Genomic DNA, 18,181 nt, shown 5'->3' with positions numbered 1-18,181 from the left:
GACGCACAGCAACAACCAAACACTTTCTGATTATATTTCTCTTTCATACACACACATACACATTTGCAAAAAGCCACTTTTGTTTTTATATTTAAATACAAACCCAAATCAGAAAAAGTTGGGACAGTATGAAAAATGCAAATAAAATAAAATGGAGTGTTCCTTACATTTACTTTGACCTGATGAACCTGAGATATTTCATGTTTTATCTGCTCAACCTCATTTCATTTATTAATAAACATCCATTCCTGCATTTCAGGCCTGCAACACATTCCAAAAAAGTTGGGACGAGGGCAATTTAGAGCTAGTACTGAGGTGCAAAAAACTAAACTGATGCTATTTTCATCAGGTAATGTCAACAGGTGATTGTAATCATGGTTTGGCAGCATCCAGGAAAGGCTGAGTCTTTGATGAGCAAAGATGATCAGAGGATCTCCAGTTTGTCAACAAATGCATGAGAAAATTATTGAAATGTTTAAAAACAATGAACCTCAAAGAAAGATTGGAAGGGTTTTGCATATTTCTCCCTCTACAGTGCATAATATCATTAAATTTCAGTGTTTCAGTGCATAAAGGCCAAGGGTGCAAGCTTAAGCTGAACGCCTGTAATCTTCAATCCCTCAGACGGCACTGCAACAAGAACCGCCACTCAACAATAGCTGATATAACCACATGGGTGAGGGATTACTTTGGCAAATCTTTGTCAAGCACTACAATACAGAGTTACATGCACAACTGCCACTTAAAACTTTACTGTGCTGAAGAAGGTGTTTGTTATGGTGTTGGAGCTTTTCCCATTTTACTGTTGCCTAATCATTTTGTCCCTGAGAGGTTCAGAAAACTACTTTACTTCTACTCTCATTTCTGCTCTCTTCAGTAAAATCCTTGCAATCAGTGGAATGGTTTTATATTGAAACCTGGTGCAATTTGCACAAAAACAGTTTTTCATGCATACCCGTTTACAACCCCAAATCAAAAAAAGTTTCTTACATTTACTTTGACTTTTATTTGATTGCAGACAGGATGAACCTGAGATATTTCATGTTTTTGTCTGGTCAACTTCATTTCATTTATTAATAAACATCTATTCCTGCATTTCAGGCCTCCAACACATTCCAAAAAACATTGGGACAGTAAAGCAAGAATGGCATATGTACGGCTGACACAACAGTGGTAACTGTAAAAGCTGGGTGGTAACAGTGGCAGCAGGAACACCTGAACAGCTGAGTTACCACTTAAACCACTGCTTAAATTTTTTTTGCATTTGCAATATGAATGGTTATTCATTAAGTTTTCCACCGCTTTTTCTGGTCAGGGTATTCGTGGGCCAGGCTTCCCCCAAATCACTGGTGCAATGCAGTAACACACTCCGAAGAGCACCACTACATCACAGGGCCTCAGCCATCCATCCCTTATTAGACATAGCGGATCATGTCTGTATGTAGATGACAGAAAGATGCCCGATTCAAAGCCTGGATCCCAGCAGAAGTGGTCTATTTCTGCATTGTTCCCTTTTCTCCCAATCTAGTCACATTGAATTACCCAGTTGTAACTCTCATCTAATGCTGCAGATCCATACTTTAACTGAGAAAACCCTGTGTACCTAACACACATCCATTCACTCCGACAGTTTTTACTCACACAAAGTGGGTTCAGTACCATGTATTAAAAGTCACACACTGATCTCCATTTATCCTCTACGCATGGATCACCAACCAGCAGAGGCCGCAATTGCTGCAGTAATGAGGAAACTCTTTCATCCCATCCTCCCTCAGATATAGCCAAGCATGGCTGTGTAGACACCCTGGTGGCCAATAGCTGGTAGCTGTACCACCCGAGCGGCCCCAGTACTACCTATTTGTAAATGCAAATAGAGACTTAAATTTCACAGTTACAGTTTATGAGTTCAAATCACAATGATAATTGCATAGTTTTGTTATGAATCTATGCCTATAAATACCTGACAAGATTTTTGAAGTAATAATCAAGCTCAAAATTACATTAAAAAAGGTGCAGAATTGAAAATGTTATGACTGTAAATAGAAAAATTAGTTATGAGAAATACTGCCTGACAGAACAGCTGCAGACACTGATGTTCAGAGCTACTGTAAACCTGAAACTTGAAAGAAAGAATAAACGCCTCTATTAAAACTCTTAGCTGTAATAATGAAAAGTTTTATGCATAAAACAACATTGATTTTAATCATGTAAATATTAAAAAGTTATTACAGATATCAAAATAATTTTAAAATCTAGGTGTAGCAAAATAATATCTACAACAAAAAAAAGGTTCAGTACATTCCAATCAAATCAGGCGAACAGGTCCACCACAAACCAACGCATACAAAATAAGTTCTAATCCGTCTTGAAGGTCTGAAGTATGAAGTAAACCTTTCAAATCCCCGACCACAATTAACAGTAAGTAATATAAACACCATAATTTCTGCAATTCCATTAGATGAGCCTGTCATTTTGGATCTGTTCACACCTCCTCTTCAAGTCTTTGTCCTTTCTCATGACTCCATCCAGCTTTCAGGGTCAGCAGGAGTGTAGGGAAGAGGCTGAGTGCAAAGTAGAGTCTCTGGCTCTGGCGGCCAGCTTCTGTCGGAGCTCTCTGATTTCCTGCAGCAATGCCTTCTCTTCATAGTCAAGCCTACCTCGCCCACGGTCCAGAGAAACTGCAAAACAAACACATCAACATGCTACGGTTAGACATCATGATTGAATTGCGGTATTAAGTAATCATTTAAAACATGGAATATAAAGATGGACGCTTAAATGTGTGGGTGATTTAAAGTGAAATAATTATCAGGACATTTTCCAGTATTCAAATGACCACAGTATGATACTAATTGGCAATCGCTGACATTAATATATAGAGTGTAAAAAAGTAATGTTAAAAAGTTTTGCTATTCATTACACAACAGCCTCTTGGGTGGCGCAGCAGTCTATCACATTAGCCTACCATAAGTGAGATCAAGACTCACTGAATTTCAGCAGGTGCTATTGGCCAGCCGGGCACCTACACAGCTGTGTATTGGCTATGACACAAAAAAGCCCCACAATTGATTAGCACCAATTCTGGGATGTATTCCTGCCTTGTGCCCAATGTTACTGTGGAAACTGGTCTCTACTACAACTCTGACCAGGTTAAAGCAGAGGTTAAAATAAAAATTAAAAGAATGTTACATTTGACATTGCATTGCCCTTGTATTACAGTTTTTCTCAATCGCTAAAACACTAAACCACATTCTTGGAACACAACTGTCAACTGCCAAAACTTGTCTATTGAATTACTCACTCTTTTCACAAAACCTTAAACCATTTTCTCCTAGTATGACACCGTTTCATACCTGATTCAACCTTTTTGCAAAACTCTAAACACATTCTCACTGACTAACACACATTTCTCATGGTAGTGCACTTTGATGCAAAATGGCACACACATGCCACAAAAGTTAAACACAACAAACACACTATTGTCATTGTTAACACACTACAGGTAAAATCTGTGCACACACGTGTCATATCAGTAAATAGGGTTAAAATTAGTAGGTAAACAAGATAAAATTCAGTTCAAATGCATGTGGCATTTCTCAGCTGTATTATGACTTCAGTAATGGAGGCAACAATAGAAGAAGAAGAGAAGGGCGTGTCAGAGGTGGTGGGCGAGGAGGAAGATGAGGATGACCAGGAACAAGAGCAGTCAAATCAAATACTGTATTCTGTGTGGAGTAGCACATGTATACAACGACATGAGGTCTGTCATGATGTCACATTTAAACTAAAACCCCGTAGACACCCCATGAATGTTTATATCTGGACAAGGCTGGATTTAAACTCACACAGAGGTGGAGAAGAGGTCTCAACATAACTAATCAACATGAAATTATAGAAATGCCTGTCCATGGTGGTGGCAATGTGAACATGTAGCACATGGACTAGTAAGCAGTAAGCAGACTAGTAAGCAGAAGGTTCGAACCCCACCACTGCTAGGTTGCCACTGTTGGGCCCTTGTGCAAAACCCTTAACCCTCAGTTGCTTAGATTGTATATAAGTTGATTTGGATAAAAGCGTCGGCTAAATGCTGAAAATGTAAAATGTATGTGCGGCCATCAACAGCAATGGGGTTCTGCATCAACATGTTACATTAGGTCCCTACAACACAGAACATCTCAACATTTCTAGATGGTCTACAAGACGTTTTGCTTGGACTTGATCAGGGGGCTCCTGAGCTGAGAGAGCATCCTGTGTACATTGTTGTTGTTTGGGACAATGTGAGCTTTCACCGTTATCAAAACATATGTGAGGGTTTATCAATAACCTCCATTTCATAAATCTAAGCCTTCCAGCATACTCTCTCCTTCTAAACCCATTTGAGGAATTCTTCTCAGCATACCCAGGAAAATCTACTCCAGTCAATGGATGCAGCATGTGATGACATTAGAGTGGATTATTTTCAAGCCCTGGATTCTGCATGCAAAAGGATTCCCCCCCCCGTTGTCTAGATAGGAAGAATATGGCCTGTTATGTAGATGAAGTGCCAAGAGACATGATCCTGAGACAGAATAAATTATTGACTTTGCAAACTGTATAAACAATAAATAAATATATTGCAGTTCATATACTATATTTCTGTAGAATACAAATATATAAACACATCAGTAAATATGTTTTCATGTATACAGAAAGATTTCCAGAATTACAGAATAAAGATGTTTGGTTTTGCTATGATAAAAGCACAGTGTTTTGTATTGTTTTATGTAGCGTGTAATGACTGTTGTGTAGTGTTCATGCATTGGCTGGATTTGTGTGTATTTTGACAGCAGTGTTTGGTTTTGAGCAAAGATAAAATAGTTTTGATTTGATTGTTTGATTTTGCAAGACAAATCAGAGGTTTTGTGAAAGTAGCTTACATTTTGGGGTTTGTGTTTACTGTTTTGAGAAAAGGAGAGGACAATTCAGGAAATGTGTTTTAGCAACTCAGAAAAACTGTAAAACAAGAACATTTATCAACTACATGGCCAAAAGTATATGGACTCCCATCCTAAGCACTAAATTTAGGTGTTTCAGTTTTACACCAATTGCTAAAAGGTGCAGAAAATCTAATCAATCAGTCATATAAAACATATTATATTATTCCAACAAGGTACTTAAACACATGATTCGTCCGAGTAGCAAGTTTTTCCCCAATTTAGACTAGCACTCTGACGTATGCAGGGGCAGTGGTAGCTCAGTGGTTAAGGTACAGGACTTGTAATTGGAAGGTCGCCAGGTCAAGCCCCACATCTGCCAGGTTCCCACTGTTGGGCCCTTGAGCAAGGCCCTTAACCCCCAATTGCTTGCAGTATATACAGTCACAACTGTAAGTCGCTCTGGAGAAAATTCTGCTAAATACCGAAAATGTAAATGTGTAAATGTATGCATTCACTGGCTACAATATTTCACTGCCCAGTAGTATCTGTTGCCAGTGTAAACCAATATGTAAACCATACAATGCTATGAATACATCTGCCCCCTCCCAGTTTCCTTTGTTTTTGCATATTGTTACACTTACAGTAGTGTTAAAAAAAATAGCAGTCCAACACCATTAACTTGATAAATCACTGTTTTTAGTAGAAGTGATATTTCTACATAGCAAATAATTCACTTGAAAGTGTAGTAGAGTAATGAAAACAAAACAAACCCAACAATTAGGACATGCATCCCACTCATTCTGAGTAATTGAAGCATTGATTGAAAGGGGGTTGTTCAAAATAATAGCAGTGAGGAGTTCAATTGGTGAAGTCATTCATTCTGCAGAAGAACGGGTGTCAATTTTGGCCCTTATTTAAGGTAGGAGGGTGGCAAATGTTGCACAGGTTGGTCATAGCACATTTCCTTTTGAAATACTGGGTAAAATGGGTTGTTCCAGACATTGTTCTGATGAACAGCGTACTTTGATTAAAAAGTTGATTGTAGAGGGAAAAAACATACAGGGAAGTGCAGCAAATTATTGGCTGCTCAGCTAAAATGCCTTAAAGTGACAACCAAAACCTGAAAGACGCAGAAGGAAGCGTGGAACTACTGTTCGATTGGATCGAAGAATAGCCAAAATGGCAAAGGCTCAGCCAATGATCACCACCAGAAAGATCAAGGAACATCTGAAGTTACCAGTGAGTACAGAAGATGATTAAGTGAAGCCAATTTACCAGCAAGAACTCCTGCAAAGTCCCGTTGTTAACAAAAAGACGTTTCCTGAATGGGTTCAAATTTGCCAAGGAACACATTGACTGGTCCAAAGAGAAATGGCTCAACATTTGTGGACTGATGAAAGCAAAATTGTTCTTTTTGGGTCTAGTGGCCGTAGACAGTATGTCAGACGACCCTCGAGCACTGAATTCGAGCCACAGTACACTGTGAAGACAGTAAAGCATGGTGGTACAAAATGATGATATGGGGATGTTTTTCATACCATGGTGTTATGCCTAGTTATCACATACGAGGGATCATGGATCTGTTTAAATTAGGGCTGTCAAACGATTAAATTTTTTAATCGCGATTAATCTCAGAATTTCATATAGTTAATCGTGATTAATCGCATTTAATCGCATTTTTTAAAAATCTGTGTAAATGTTATAGAAAACAAGGATTTTTAAGTGAAATGTTACAATTAAAATGGTGAACACATTTTATGCTAAATGTACTTATGTTAAAAACTGCTGGGACAAGAGAAAACTGTAAGGGAGTTTTATTCACTCAAGAGACCCTTGACTTCGTATAAATGTCAGATTGTAGGTTAAAATTTCTCCATCAGCAAACATTGTGAGTGTGTTTTGACCCTTTGGGGCTTCCATAGTGCATGGAATAGCATGCTTGGCTAACAGTATGACTCTAGCTGTTTGCTATTCGGTAACAGAGGAAGTAATAAAGTATTCTGCTCCCGACAACTTGTGAATATACCGTGTATTTATTTCTTTATTAAGCAAGTGCATCACTACAAGCTCGGTTACATTATGTTAACAAACCGCAAATGAAACAAACGGTGGCAAGTCCGACGTTAAAACGTTGGTGCACGGTCAAGTCTCAACATGAACTACGGATGACTCGCAGGGCCAAATAGAATTTGCGTTAACGGTACAAATTTTTTTAATCGCGTTAAATTGAGATTGCGTTAATGCGTTATTATCGCGTTAACTTCGCCCTAGTTTAAATATATCAGAATACTTGAGGAGATCATGTTGCCCTATGTCGAAGAAGAAATGTCCTTAAAATGGGTGTTTCAACATGACAATGACCCAAAACATCTTGGTTACAGACAAACAAGATTGAGGTAATAGAGTGACCAGCCCAATCCCTGACTTCAATCCCATAGAGAACTTGTGGGCTGATATCTGAAACGTGTTTTTTTGAGGCAAAACCCAAAATTGCAGAAGAACTGTGGAATGTAGTCTAATCATCCTGGACTGGATACCTGTTCAGAGGTGCCAGAAGTTGGTCGACTCCATGCAACACAGATCTCGGAAACAATTGTTTTGCCACTAAATATTAGTTCAGTAATTTAAAGTAAAGTGAAACCTCAAACATTTTTTCATGTTATAGATACATTTTTTTAGTTTTTAAAGAAAAATGCTGGCACTGCTATTTTTTTGAACAGCCTAATATTCATTTTTCTTAACTTTCTGTAAAGGATTAACACAAACTGGCTACATTTAGTTAATGTTTTGATTTAGAATTGAAAGTGTAGTATTTTCAGTGTGTTTGCATTTATGGAAATAAAAGTTATTATAATGATTTTGTGCTTTATTCACTTTTTTAAAGTCACTGCTATTTTTTTTAACACTACTGTACATGTTTTAGACAATTCACAAAAGGTCCTGACTTAATTTCCATTTAGATGCTGTGGCAACACCCTAAAGAGGCAGTTCATGCTCAAAAACAAATGCACTGAGCTAAAGTTGCTCCACAGTGTTGTAAAACCTCATCGCAAACAATTGCAAATTATTACTATTAACTGCCAACGGTTGTACAACCAATTATTGGGTTTAGTGTTTTTTTTTTACATGGGTGAAACAGATTTTGAATAAATCTTTATCTTAAATAAACAAAATTATCTGTACCTTCTTTATACAGTATTTATATTGTATCTTTAACAGTAAAATGTAACAAATGAGCAAAAATGTAAGAAATCAGGAAAGGGGCAAATAGTTTTCCACAGCACTGAATCATTTATTTAATTAGGATTTGAACGTCATGTTTTACACACTTTGGTGACATTCATGACAAGACAGGTAATCATTGGCTACACAAGATTCATTAGTTCAAATTCACTGTGAAACACAGTTATGTAAAATTGAGTATCTCCAATTCACCTACTTGCATATTTTTGGACTGCGGGAGGAAACCAGAGCTCCCGGAGGAAACCCACGCAGACACAGGGAAAACCTGCAAACTCCACACAGAAAGGACCCGGACCACTCCACCTGGAAATCGAACCCAGGATCTTCTTGCTGTGAGGCAACAGTGCTACCCACTGAGCCACCCCTTACTGTATCATTTATAATTTACACCTGTTAGCACCTGGGTGTTGCACTGCATGTATAGTGTATAATACTTGTATATTGAAGGCACTTAAGGGCTACTCACAGCATGTGGAATCCTCTGAAGAAGACTGGTTGTTCAGACAGATTGTGGTGGGATCAGCCTGTGGACTGTTGGGCTTTTGTGAGCAGGGTGAGTGGAGGTTCTTCTCCCATAGCTGATCTACAGAAAACAATGTACTTAAAATGACCAGCCATCTACAAGTAATAGATTCTTTCTTTCTTAGAGAAGAAAACAAAACATTGTTAGAAATTCATATCACTTTTATCTGTGTAACATAAGTGCTCTTCTGACATTCCAACACTAGTCAATGTTTACAATACTATTCTAACAATCAAATTTAAAACTTGTTGGACAGCATGGGTCTTATTATATTTGATTAATAGCAAATAGCAGGGAGGGTGGTATTGTAATGGTGTGTAAGGGCCTAGACAAATAAATTAATGTAAGGTCATTTGTCCGTGAGCTAAACCTGAGACATAATACATACTACATAAAAACACATAATACATAAACCAGCAACTTTATGATCAATAGTGTATTACCTTAACCACAGCTCTACCACTGAAACACACAGTAATGCATATGCAGACATTATAATATGTATAATATATATAAAATGTTCTATTTATTAAACCCTAGGGTTTAATCTCACCAGTGTTGTTATAGCAACACTGATAGCTCAGTGGTTAAGGTACTGGACTAGTAAACAGAAGGTTGCCGGTTCAAGCCCCGCCACCACCAAGTTGCCACTGTTGGGTCCCTGAGCAAGGCCCTTAACCCTCAATTGTAAGTCGCTTTGGATAAAAGCGTCTGCTAAATGCTGAAAATGTAAATGAAAATAGCAAACAAGTAAATTTAACTAAACCTACGTCTTGATTCTTCTTGGCTCTTTTGGAGTCCGTCCCTCAGTCCTTTGGTTGCGTCTAATTGCTGGGAGAGGTGTAAGGTCCGCTGGGCATCTTCACGTGTAGCCATCTGCCTTTCTTCCCTCAGCTTGGCCTGCTTTGTCACCACGTCATTCCACTGAGATAACGCAAAGGTTACAAAGGTAACAGTCATAAAAGTTCAGTCCACAGATTAAGTTATATTTAAAATGACCACAGCACTTAACTTAGGTTATTTAATACATTAAACTTTTCCCCCTTTTGGCTGTTTCTGTATTTTCAGGGGTTGCGAGAGAGAATCATTCTGGTTGGCATATCTGATTTGGCAGAGTTTCTATGCCGGATGCCCTTCCTGCTTATTTTTATCTGGACTTGGGACTGGCACTGAGAGCACAATGACAAGGCCATCCTGCACCCCCTTCCCCCCACCAGACATAGGCATGTCTGTGTAGATGCTTGATCAGCCGACTGAGATTCAAACCCTGGATCTCAGCAGTAATCGGCTAACATGTTATTGTGGAAAACTATTCCTCTTAGAACATCAAGCCTGTTGCTGCATTTATGGTCACTGAAACTGTGGATTTTTTTTATTTTAAACATTCTACTATGTGAATAATAGTGTTCCTGCACCAGTAAGCTATCACCAGTTTGGCCTTTGCCTAAAAAAATAAATTTCAAAATGCCCAGTAGACATTTTTGTAGTGATTATGGTAGCTAGTAAGATAATTATTAGAAATAATAGCAATGAAATAAAGTTTATAATATGTATCATGGGCAGCATAGTGCATAGGAGTCCTGCACAGCACTAGAGTCCTTAGACTAAGACTCAAACCTTAACATACTCTGTGCTTCCTCAACAGACTCTACCTTTTAAAATTATGCATGTGAAAGTAAGTGAATGAGTATGTTCACTGTCAAACCCTTGCAACTCATTCAAAATGCAGCTGCTCGCCTGGTTTTTGACCAACCTAAACACTGCCACATCACCCCACTGCTGTGTTCTCTTCACTGGCTTTCTGTAGCTGCCCACATTCAGTTTAAAACACTGATGCTCGCCTAAAAAAGGCAAAAATGGACCAGCCCCGAACTACCTTCGAGGTCAAATCAAAGCCTGCCCGGTACCATGCAACCTCCGAGCCACTAGTCTCGCTCGACTTGATCCTCCATCCAGGACTCGAGGAAGACAAGCATCAAGGCTTTTCTCTGTACTAGCACCCAAGTGGTGGAACAAGCTTCCTCTGTCTGTCCGAACATCTGAGTCTCTTGCTGTTTTCAAAAGATGATTAAAAACCCATGCCTTTACTAAGCACTTAAGCTGACATGTACTTACTTACTAACATTCTTATTCATTTCCTGAAAAAAAAAACACAGATTTGTATTCTGGAAGTCTACTTGAACTAGAGTATGGTAATGTTTACTATGGAAGCTCTTCTGTATGTCGCTCTGGATAAGAGCGTCTGCAAAATGCCAAAAATGTAAATGAGTATGAGTGTGGAACTATGCAATGGACTGACACAATATAATGGATTGGCAGCCAGTCATGTCTGAATGTAGCCACCTAACTGGCCGATAGCAGCGCTAGGGATTTGAACACTCACCCAGTGGTAGTGGTCTATCGTTATTTACCACTACTCCATCTGAGCGCCTGTAAAACCATAATGAATTTCCAAATAAAAAGATAGGTACAGGTAAAATGCAGATTAATGGCTAAATTGCTAGCTAAATTATAATGTGTCAAAGAGCCTTTGACAAGCTATCAGGTGTGACTGTGCTTTTCTTTTTTGCTACTTTACTGTATTTTATTTAGAGCTGTTTGGCACACGGAAAAAAACAAGCTTTATTATAGAATGCAACAGCATACTCATGTGACACTTACAGTAGGTTGTGTATGTAAGCCTTATTTTATCTTGACTGTACAGTGCCTTGCAAAAGTATTCAGCCCCCTTGAACTTTTCAACCTTTTGCCACATTTCAGGCTTCAAACATAACGATATGAAATTTTAATTTTTTGTGAAGAATCAACAACAAGTGGGACACAATCGTGAAGTGGAACGAAATTTATTGGATATTTTAAACTTTTTTTAGAAATAAAAAACTAAAAAGTGGGGCGTGCAATATTATTCAGCCCCTTTACTTTCAGTGCAGCAAACTCACTCCAGAAGTTCAGTGAGGATCTCTGAATGATCCAATGTTGACCTAAATGACTGATGGTGATAAATAGAATCCACCTGTGTGTAATCAAGTCTCCGTATAAATGCACCTGCTCTGTGACAGTCTCAGAGTTCTGTTTAAAGCGCAGAGAGCATCATGAAGACCAAGGAACACACCAGGCAGGTCCGAGATACTGTTGTGGAGAAGTTTAAAGCCGGATTTGGATACAAAAAGATTTCCCAAGCTTTAAACATCTCAAGGAGCACTGTGCAAGCGATCATATTGAAATGGAAGGAGTATCAGACCACTGCAAATCTACCAAGACCCGGCCGTCCCTCTAAACTTTCAGCTCAAACAAGGAGAAGACTGATCAGAGATGCAGCCAAGAGGCCCATGATCACTCTGAATGAACTGCAGAGATCTACAGCTGAGGTGGGAGACTCTGTCCATAGGACACAATCAGTCGTACACTGCACTAATCTGGCCTTTATGGAAGAGTGGCAAGAAGAAAGCCATTTCTCAAAGATATCTATAAAAAGTCACCTGGGAGACACACCAAACATGTGGAAGAAGGTGCTCTGGTCAGATGAAACCAAAATCGAACTTTTTGGCCACAATGCAAAACGTTATGTTTGGCGTAAAAGCAACACAGCTCATCACCCTGAACACACCATCCCCACTGTCAAACATGGTGGTGGCAGCATCATGGTTTGGGCCTGCTTTTCTTCAGCAGGGACAGGGAAGATGGTTAAAATTGATGGGAAGATGGATGGAGCCAAATACAGGACCATTCTGGAAGAAAACCTGTTGCAGTCTGCAAAAGACCTGAGACTGGGACGGAGATTTATCTTCCAACAAGACAATGATCCAAATCATAAAGCAAAATCTACAATGGAATGGTTCACAAATAAACGTATCCAGGTGTTAGAATGGCCAAGTCAAAGTCCAGACCTGAATCCCATCGAGAATCTGTGGAAAGAGCTGAAAACTGCTGTTCACAAACGCTCTCCATCCAACCTCACTGAGCTCGAGCTGTTTTGCAAGGAAGAATGGGCAAAAATTTCTGTCTCTCGATGTGCAAAACTAATAGAGACATACCCCAAGCGACTTGCAGCTGTAATCGCAGCAAAAGGTGGCGCTACAAAGTATTAACGCAAGGGGGCTGAATAATATTGCACGCCCCACTTTTCAGTTTTTTATTTCTAAAAAAAGTTTTAAATATCCAATACATTTCGTTCCACTTCACGATTGTGTCCCACTTGTTGTTGATTCTTCACAAAAAATTACAATTTCATATCGTTATGTTTGAAGCCTGAAATGTGGCAAAAGGTTGAAAAGTTTAAGGGGGCTGAATACTTTTGCAAGGCACTGTATGTGCAATTTAGTACTAATCCAAACAACCATTTACTACACCCTAACATCTGGCATTCCATGCACCATAAGGGCTGCAGGGATAATAAATACTGTATATGAAAACATAAGGAATCTTACATGTGTGTCCTCCACATCCATCATTAACTGAACTAGCTGCTCCTCTTTAGCATGGTTTGACCTGCTGAGATTGGCTAGCTGCTCTCTCTGCTTCTGCTGTTCTGTCTCCGCCTTCTGCAACCGTTTGATCACTTTTGTCTGCCATTCAGCATCAGCTTCCAGCTGCCCCGCCTCTGCTAGAGACTCCTCCAGTACCTGAAGAGGAAACAGTCTTACTGTTTTCAAAATGTATCGATCCACAGCTAGTCAGAATTACCAAGACTAATTTAACTCTTTATTTATTTGACACAAAATAGCATAGTGGCAAAAGCGCAGTGCTTGCTTAGTGGTTAAGGTACTCAACTAGTGATCAGAATGTCGCTGATTCAAGCCCCACCACCATATTGACAAGTTATTTAGGAAATCACACAAGACCCAGACAGGCATCTAAGAAACTATAGACCTTTCCTGCCTTAGATATGGTCAGTGTTCATAAGTGAATCATTGTAAAGATACTGGCGGGACATGAAATAGGCCGTTTTATGATTATCAGCCCTGCAGTGTGGCTGAATTAAGGAGTTTGCTGCCTCTGAGGTGGCCCAACAAGTCATTAGGTTTCAGAAAGCAATTACATTTTTTATGGGTCATATAGATAATGCATAACCACCCTATGCAAAAAACTTAAATAAACTTTCTAGAACTGTTATTTCTTATGTTTTATGCCCATACATTTAGTTTTCGCACCATTTAGTGAGACAAATATGCAAAAATAGAGGTAAAATACAAGCTACTGTATATCAATATCTGTATATGTATATCATCCATTCCTTCTGCTAATTATTTCTGTTCAGCACTGTTTTGTTTATAGCATACTTCTAATAATCTATCAATATTGTAGTATAAAGAGTGGAGCCAAATCCCTACCAGTAGACACATTTCTACAGTACAGTCTGCCATTCCCTGCTCTAGGCTGAACGCTAATTAAAAACTTTAGTTAGCCAACTCTTAAGTTTGACTCTCAACTCTGCCACCAGTTGGCGGGGTGCCTGAACAGACATGATTGGCTATGTCTTAACTTTTTCTAAAGGAGAGCGGCCCAAAGGGATTCTTTACTGCTGTAGGAATTGTGGCCTTTATTGGGTGGTTGAAGGCATCTTCACAGAAAATAATAGACATCAGTGTGTGATTCTCTATACACAATACTAATTCCTGTGAGCACCCACTTCATGCAGGTAAAAATAAGACATTGGCAACTACAGTTGTGTCAGAGGGGGCATGTGTAAATTACAGCCCTCATCAGTCAGGGTAGAGGTCTGCAGCAACAGAGAAGTGATACACCTGAGTCATTGGAAATGACTAGACTTAAAGTAAAGGGGGGAAATGCAAAAACAGAATAAAATAAATAAATAAATGAAGCTTGGCACTGAAGCTAACTGTAATAAGGTGGGTCAAGATCTCAATAAGGAGTAACGTATCTGTGAGGTGGGACTCAATTACAGGAACGCTTAATCAAGATAGAACAATACTGTGGCTAAAGAGCCAAAAACAAAAAAAGGAAACAAAGTAACTAGTGGCCAAAATAACAGGAAATGTAACCCAGAAGAGAACCAAAATCTAAATCTGCAGCCCATAGCGGAGAGGTGACAGAACAGATAGACTAGCGCGAAAGTGGACTAAGGGATATCACACTACAGGGTCTGTCTAAAAACCTTTTGAGCTCTCTAAATAGACAGCATTTTACATTATCATATGCATGCTCCCAGAAAAAAGGCTGTCTAAATTCTAAGATACCTTAAAATGCTGCCTACTAAGGTGCCTTATTTCGAAACTATAAACTGACTAAATAACGAGGGAGCTTCCGATGCTTCCTTAGCGTTGAAGACAATCCCAGCATTCAGTGCGACACAACTGTTCTCACAAAAAATTACATATATGGGAGTTGAATGCAGAGCAACAAATGGAGTTCTGTGATCGCTGTCTAAGTAGTGTGTTTCATAAGTTCGATGTCTTATTTGAATCCTCTCTACTTAAACAGCTGCCTAGGTAGACAGTAGGCAGCAAGGTGGCTCACTAGGTTTTCAGACAAACCCATACTCACCTAGAAAAAAAATGAGAACATTTGCTCCACAGCATACCAGCCTCACTGGTACTTAATAAATCGACACACAAGTCCTCGGCACCCTCATGCCCTTGGCGGTCCTAATGAATTGCAGGTAAACTTGAAGCTGCCTTCTGTGCCCCTGCCATTCTTGGACAGGTGAATCCGTTACACTAACAATCAGTAAAGAGTGTGATGTACCCTGTTAGTTTCCTGGTTGAGATCACTGTCTGCCTGAAGGAGGTTGTGAAAGGCAGAATTCTCCATCTCAGACTTCCGCCAGCGGGCATCCACCTCAGCTCTCATATCTTGACTCATATGCTCCTGTTCCTTAGCCAGTTGCTAGAAAAACATACAAAATCAGAATTGTGATTTGAATATTAGACAATAAATGGTAACCTGCTATAATTATCTAAGTAGAATTCCATGACTATGATCACAGGGTTAGGTATGACAGGGACTGACCTGCTCAAACAATCTTCTCTGAGCATCCAGTTCCATTTGCCTTACTTCCATATCCTGCACAGCCATGGCGGTCTCCTGTTCTCGCAACGCCATCTGTACACAGTAATTGTAAAATTCATCCTGAAGAAGGATTTTAATCATGTTAAAGTACAAAAAAAACATTAAAAACAATTAAAGAGACCTTTCTTTGAATCTCATCATCTAGTCGGTTGAGCTCAATCTTGCGCTGATTCTGCTGGTGCTTCAGGAAACGCCTTCGAGATGCGTCGAGTAGCGTGACCTCTTTGACCTTCATCTCACGTTTCATAGCAGCTAACCTGGAATAAACAAAGATTACACTGGACAACAATTTTTTGCCAAAGTTCTGTTTCCTTGAATTTTTTTGGTGATTGTGACAGACCCATTTGATCTGAACACAAATGTAGTTTCTGATTGTCTGTATCACATAGAAATTTTGAGAAACATGAGATTAACTTTACTGATTATAACACATTTAAATCTTATACGTGTCATTAGTTCAACTGAGCTAAAAGTGTTTTGCTGCTGATTTTCGTTTCTACTCAACATCTGGTGCATCTCGTATTAGTGTCCAGCAATAGTCAGCCAGCACTGACGGATTCCAGTGGCCTTGGTAACATTTTTCCATTGTGGCAATGTCTTGGTGAAAGCATTCGCCATGCTCATCACTTACTGCACCAAGATTAGGGAAGAAATGCAAGAAATGAATTTTCAGTGACGTTGCACTTCATCACTTTGTAAGCTTGAAGAAGGTTGTCACCCAGCTTGATGAAGTTTGGTGCTTGATAGTTGCAAAAAAATTTTTTTCAACAACATCCTGGAATGATTTCCAAGTGATTTTCTCAGGTCTCACCACCAGCTCTTTGAACTGATCATTCATGATGTGTCGCATTTGTGGACCAACAGAAATGCCTTCACTAATCATGGTATCAGTTATTCTTGCGAACTCTTCTTGCTTTTTATTTGTTCGTTGCCTTTATAACATTTTTCATCAGCCCGAGTTTTAAGTGAAGTGAATATCTTTTTTTTTTTGGGTCCACAAGTGGTTTATGTGCAATATTGTTCTGCCCTGGGGTCAAATTCTGATGAATTGGCCAGTTATTTTTAGTGTAATATGATTCTTCTTATGACTGTCCCAATTGCAAATGAAGCAGCAATACTTGGTATATCTGAGCTGCAATCCAAGAAGCAGTGCCACTCTAAATCTCCAGCTGTTTCAGTTGTAGTTGCTGTACTTGATGTGTTTCAACAACAGTTCCATGTTCTGGTATGTTTCCTTCATGTGTAAAGCATACCAACAGGTACTGAAGGATAGACATTGTCACTGTATAACAAGACAGCCTTGAGGCATGAATCAATAAAATGGTACGTGATAGGAAAAATTTGAGGTGATTTTTGTTATCAGCAGCTCAAAATACCTAAGACGCACCCAAAAGTGTTCAAGAAACAAAATCTCTGTTGACCAGTGTTATCAGACTTGGAATTTATTCTGGGCATGACATGTAATTTATACATTTCATACGTGAGCCGGTAGTCTTCAAACTGGGCTCTGGGGACCCCTGGCACACAGGATATGGTGTTAGGGGGCTGGCATTATTTTTTTTGGAACCAGAATGATCGATTTATTACATTAAAACTGTGCTAACATGGTCATTATATATATTACCATGAGGTGCTTTAAGAAGCATTAAAAAAATGAGGAAAACATATTTATGTAACAAGTTTAAGGTCAGCTGGATTTTGGCCAAGAAACTTGGCAGATTCAAGCAGGTTTTACTTTGTGGGCAGGGTTTGACCCAAAACACAGGCCAGGCATCCAGCATTTGAGTTCCCAACAGTGCTCTCAGTGGGTCGGATGTCTATTTACAAACATGTAGGCTATATATGGGATGGGAAGGTGGCTGAGGCCTGTGATGGATTAGTGTCCTGTCCGGGGTGCATTACTGCTTTGTGCCCAGTGATTCTGGGGAAACCGAACCAACCATGACCCTGACTGTGCCAAATCAAATATGCAAATAAACGATTAACTGTGGTAACCCCTAACAAGAGCAGTTGAAGAGAATCAATTAAAAGCGAAGCTTAGACATGGTGAAGAGAAGCTGATTTTCACTGTTTTACAAAACTCTGGACTGTTCAATTCTGCTTAAAATTATAACCACAGCATTGTCTAAAATATGCAGCATGGCAACTAGTGAGCTGTGAAATAGGGAGACCGGGTTTGCATTTTAGATAACAATCCTAGGTCTACTAATACTGGAGTTGCTTGATGTAGCTTTGTAGCACATTGATAAGATGTAATGTGCCCTTTGAAGCAATGAAGTGGCATGAACCCATTTCCTTTTTTTAATCCTCTCACATCTCCAAATGACGACCATTCTGAGCCTTCTTGACTAAAGGTTTGATTTTCTCTTAAACTTCAATCATTTTACACCAAAATCGTATAAATGCAATCTAAAAACACGCTGGCTAATGGTAAAATGACAAGATTTTCATCCATTGGGTCATGTTACTG

At 39.2% G+C, this 18,181-nt stretch overlaps 1 protein-coding gene across 2 annotated transcripts in view; it reads right to left on the bottom strand.

Moving 5' to 3' along the window:
- Window positions 1-2,174: 2,174 nt before the first annotated feature.
- Window positions 2,175-18,181, bottom strand: part of tbc1d31 (TBC1 domain family, member 31) — a 34,640-nt gene continuing 18,633 nt past the window's right edge. The window contains exons 16-22 of one of the 2 annotated variants that reach the window (XM_062991945.1): window positions 15,833-15,968; window positions 15,652-15,744; window positions 15,388-15,528; window positions 13,110-13,304; window positions 9,453-9,606; window positions 8,626-8,742; window positions 2,175-2,678 (exon numbers count right to left, since the gene is read on the bottom strand). In XM_062991945.1, the coding sequence (XP_062848015.1) occupies window positions 2,539-2,678; window positions 8,626-8,742; window positions 9,453-9,606; window positions 13,110-13,304; window positions 15,388-15,528; window positions 15,652-15,744; window positions 15,833-15,968 (976 nt within the window). In that variant the 3' untranslated portion in view covers window positions 2,175-2,538. The remainder of the gene's footprint in view (window positions 2,679-8,625; window positions 8,743-9,452; window positions 9,607-13,109; window positions 13,305-15,387; window positions 15,529-15,651; window positions 15,745-15,832; window positions 15,969-18,181) is intronic. The other variant, XR_010011296.1, reaches the window with a different exon arrangement.

Source organism: Trichomycterus rosablanca, chromosome 3 (genome assembly GCF_030014385.1).
Source record: "Trichomycterus rosablanca isolate fTriRos1 chromosome 3, fTriRos1.hap1, whole genome shotgun sequence".
NCBI classification, from domain to species: domain Eukaryota; kingdom Metazoa; phylum Chordata; class Actinopteri; order Siluriformes; family Trichomycteridae; genus Trichomycterus; species Trichomycterus rosablanca.
The sequence above is the reverse complement of the archived record's forward strand: the minus strand, read 5'-3'. Positions and strand labels throughout refer to the sequence as shown.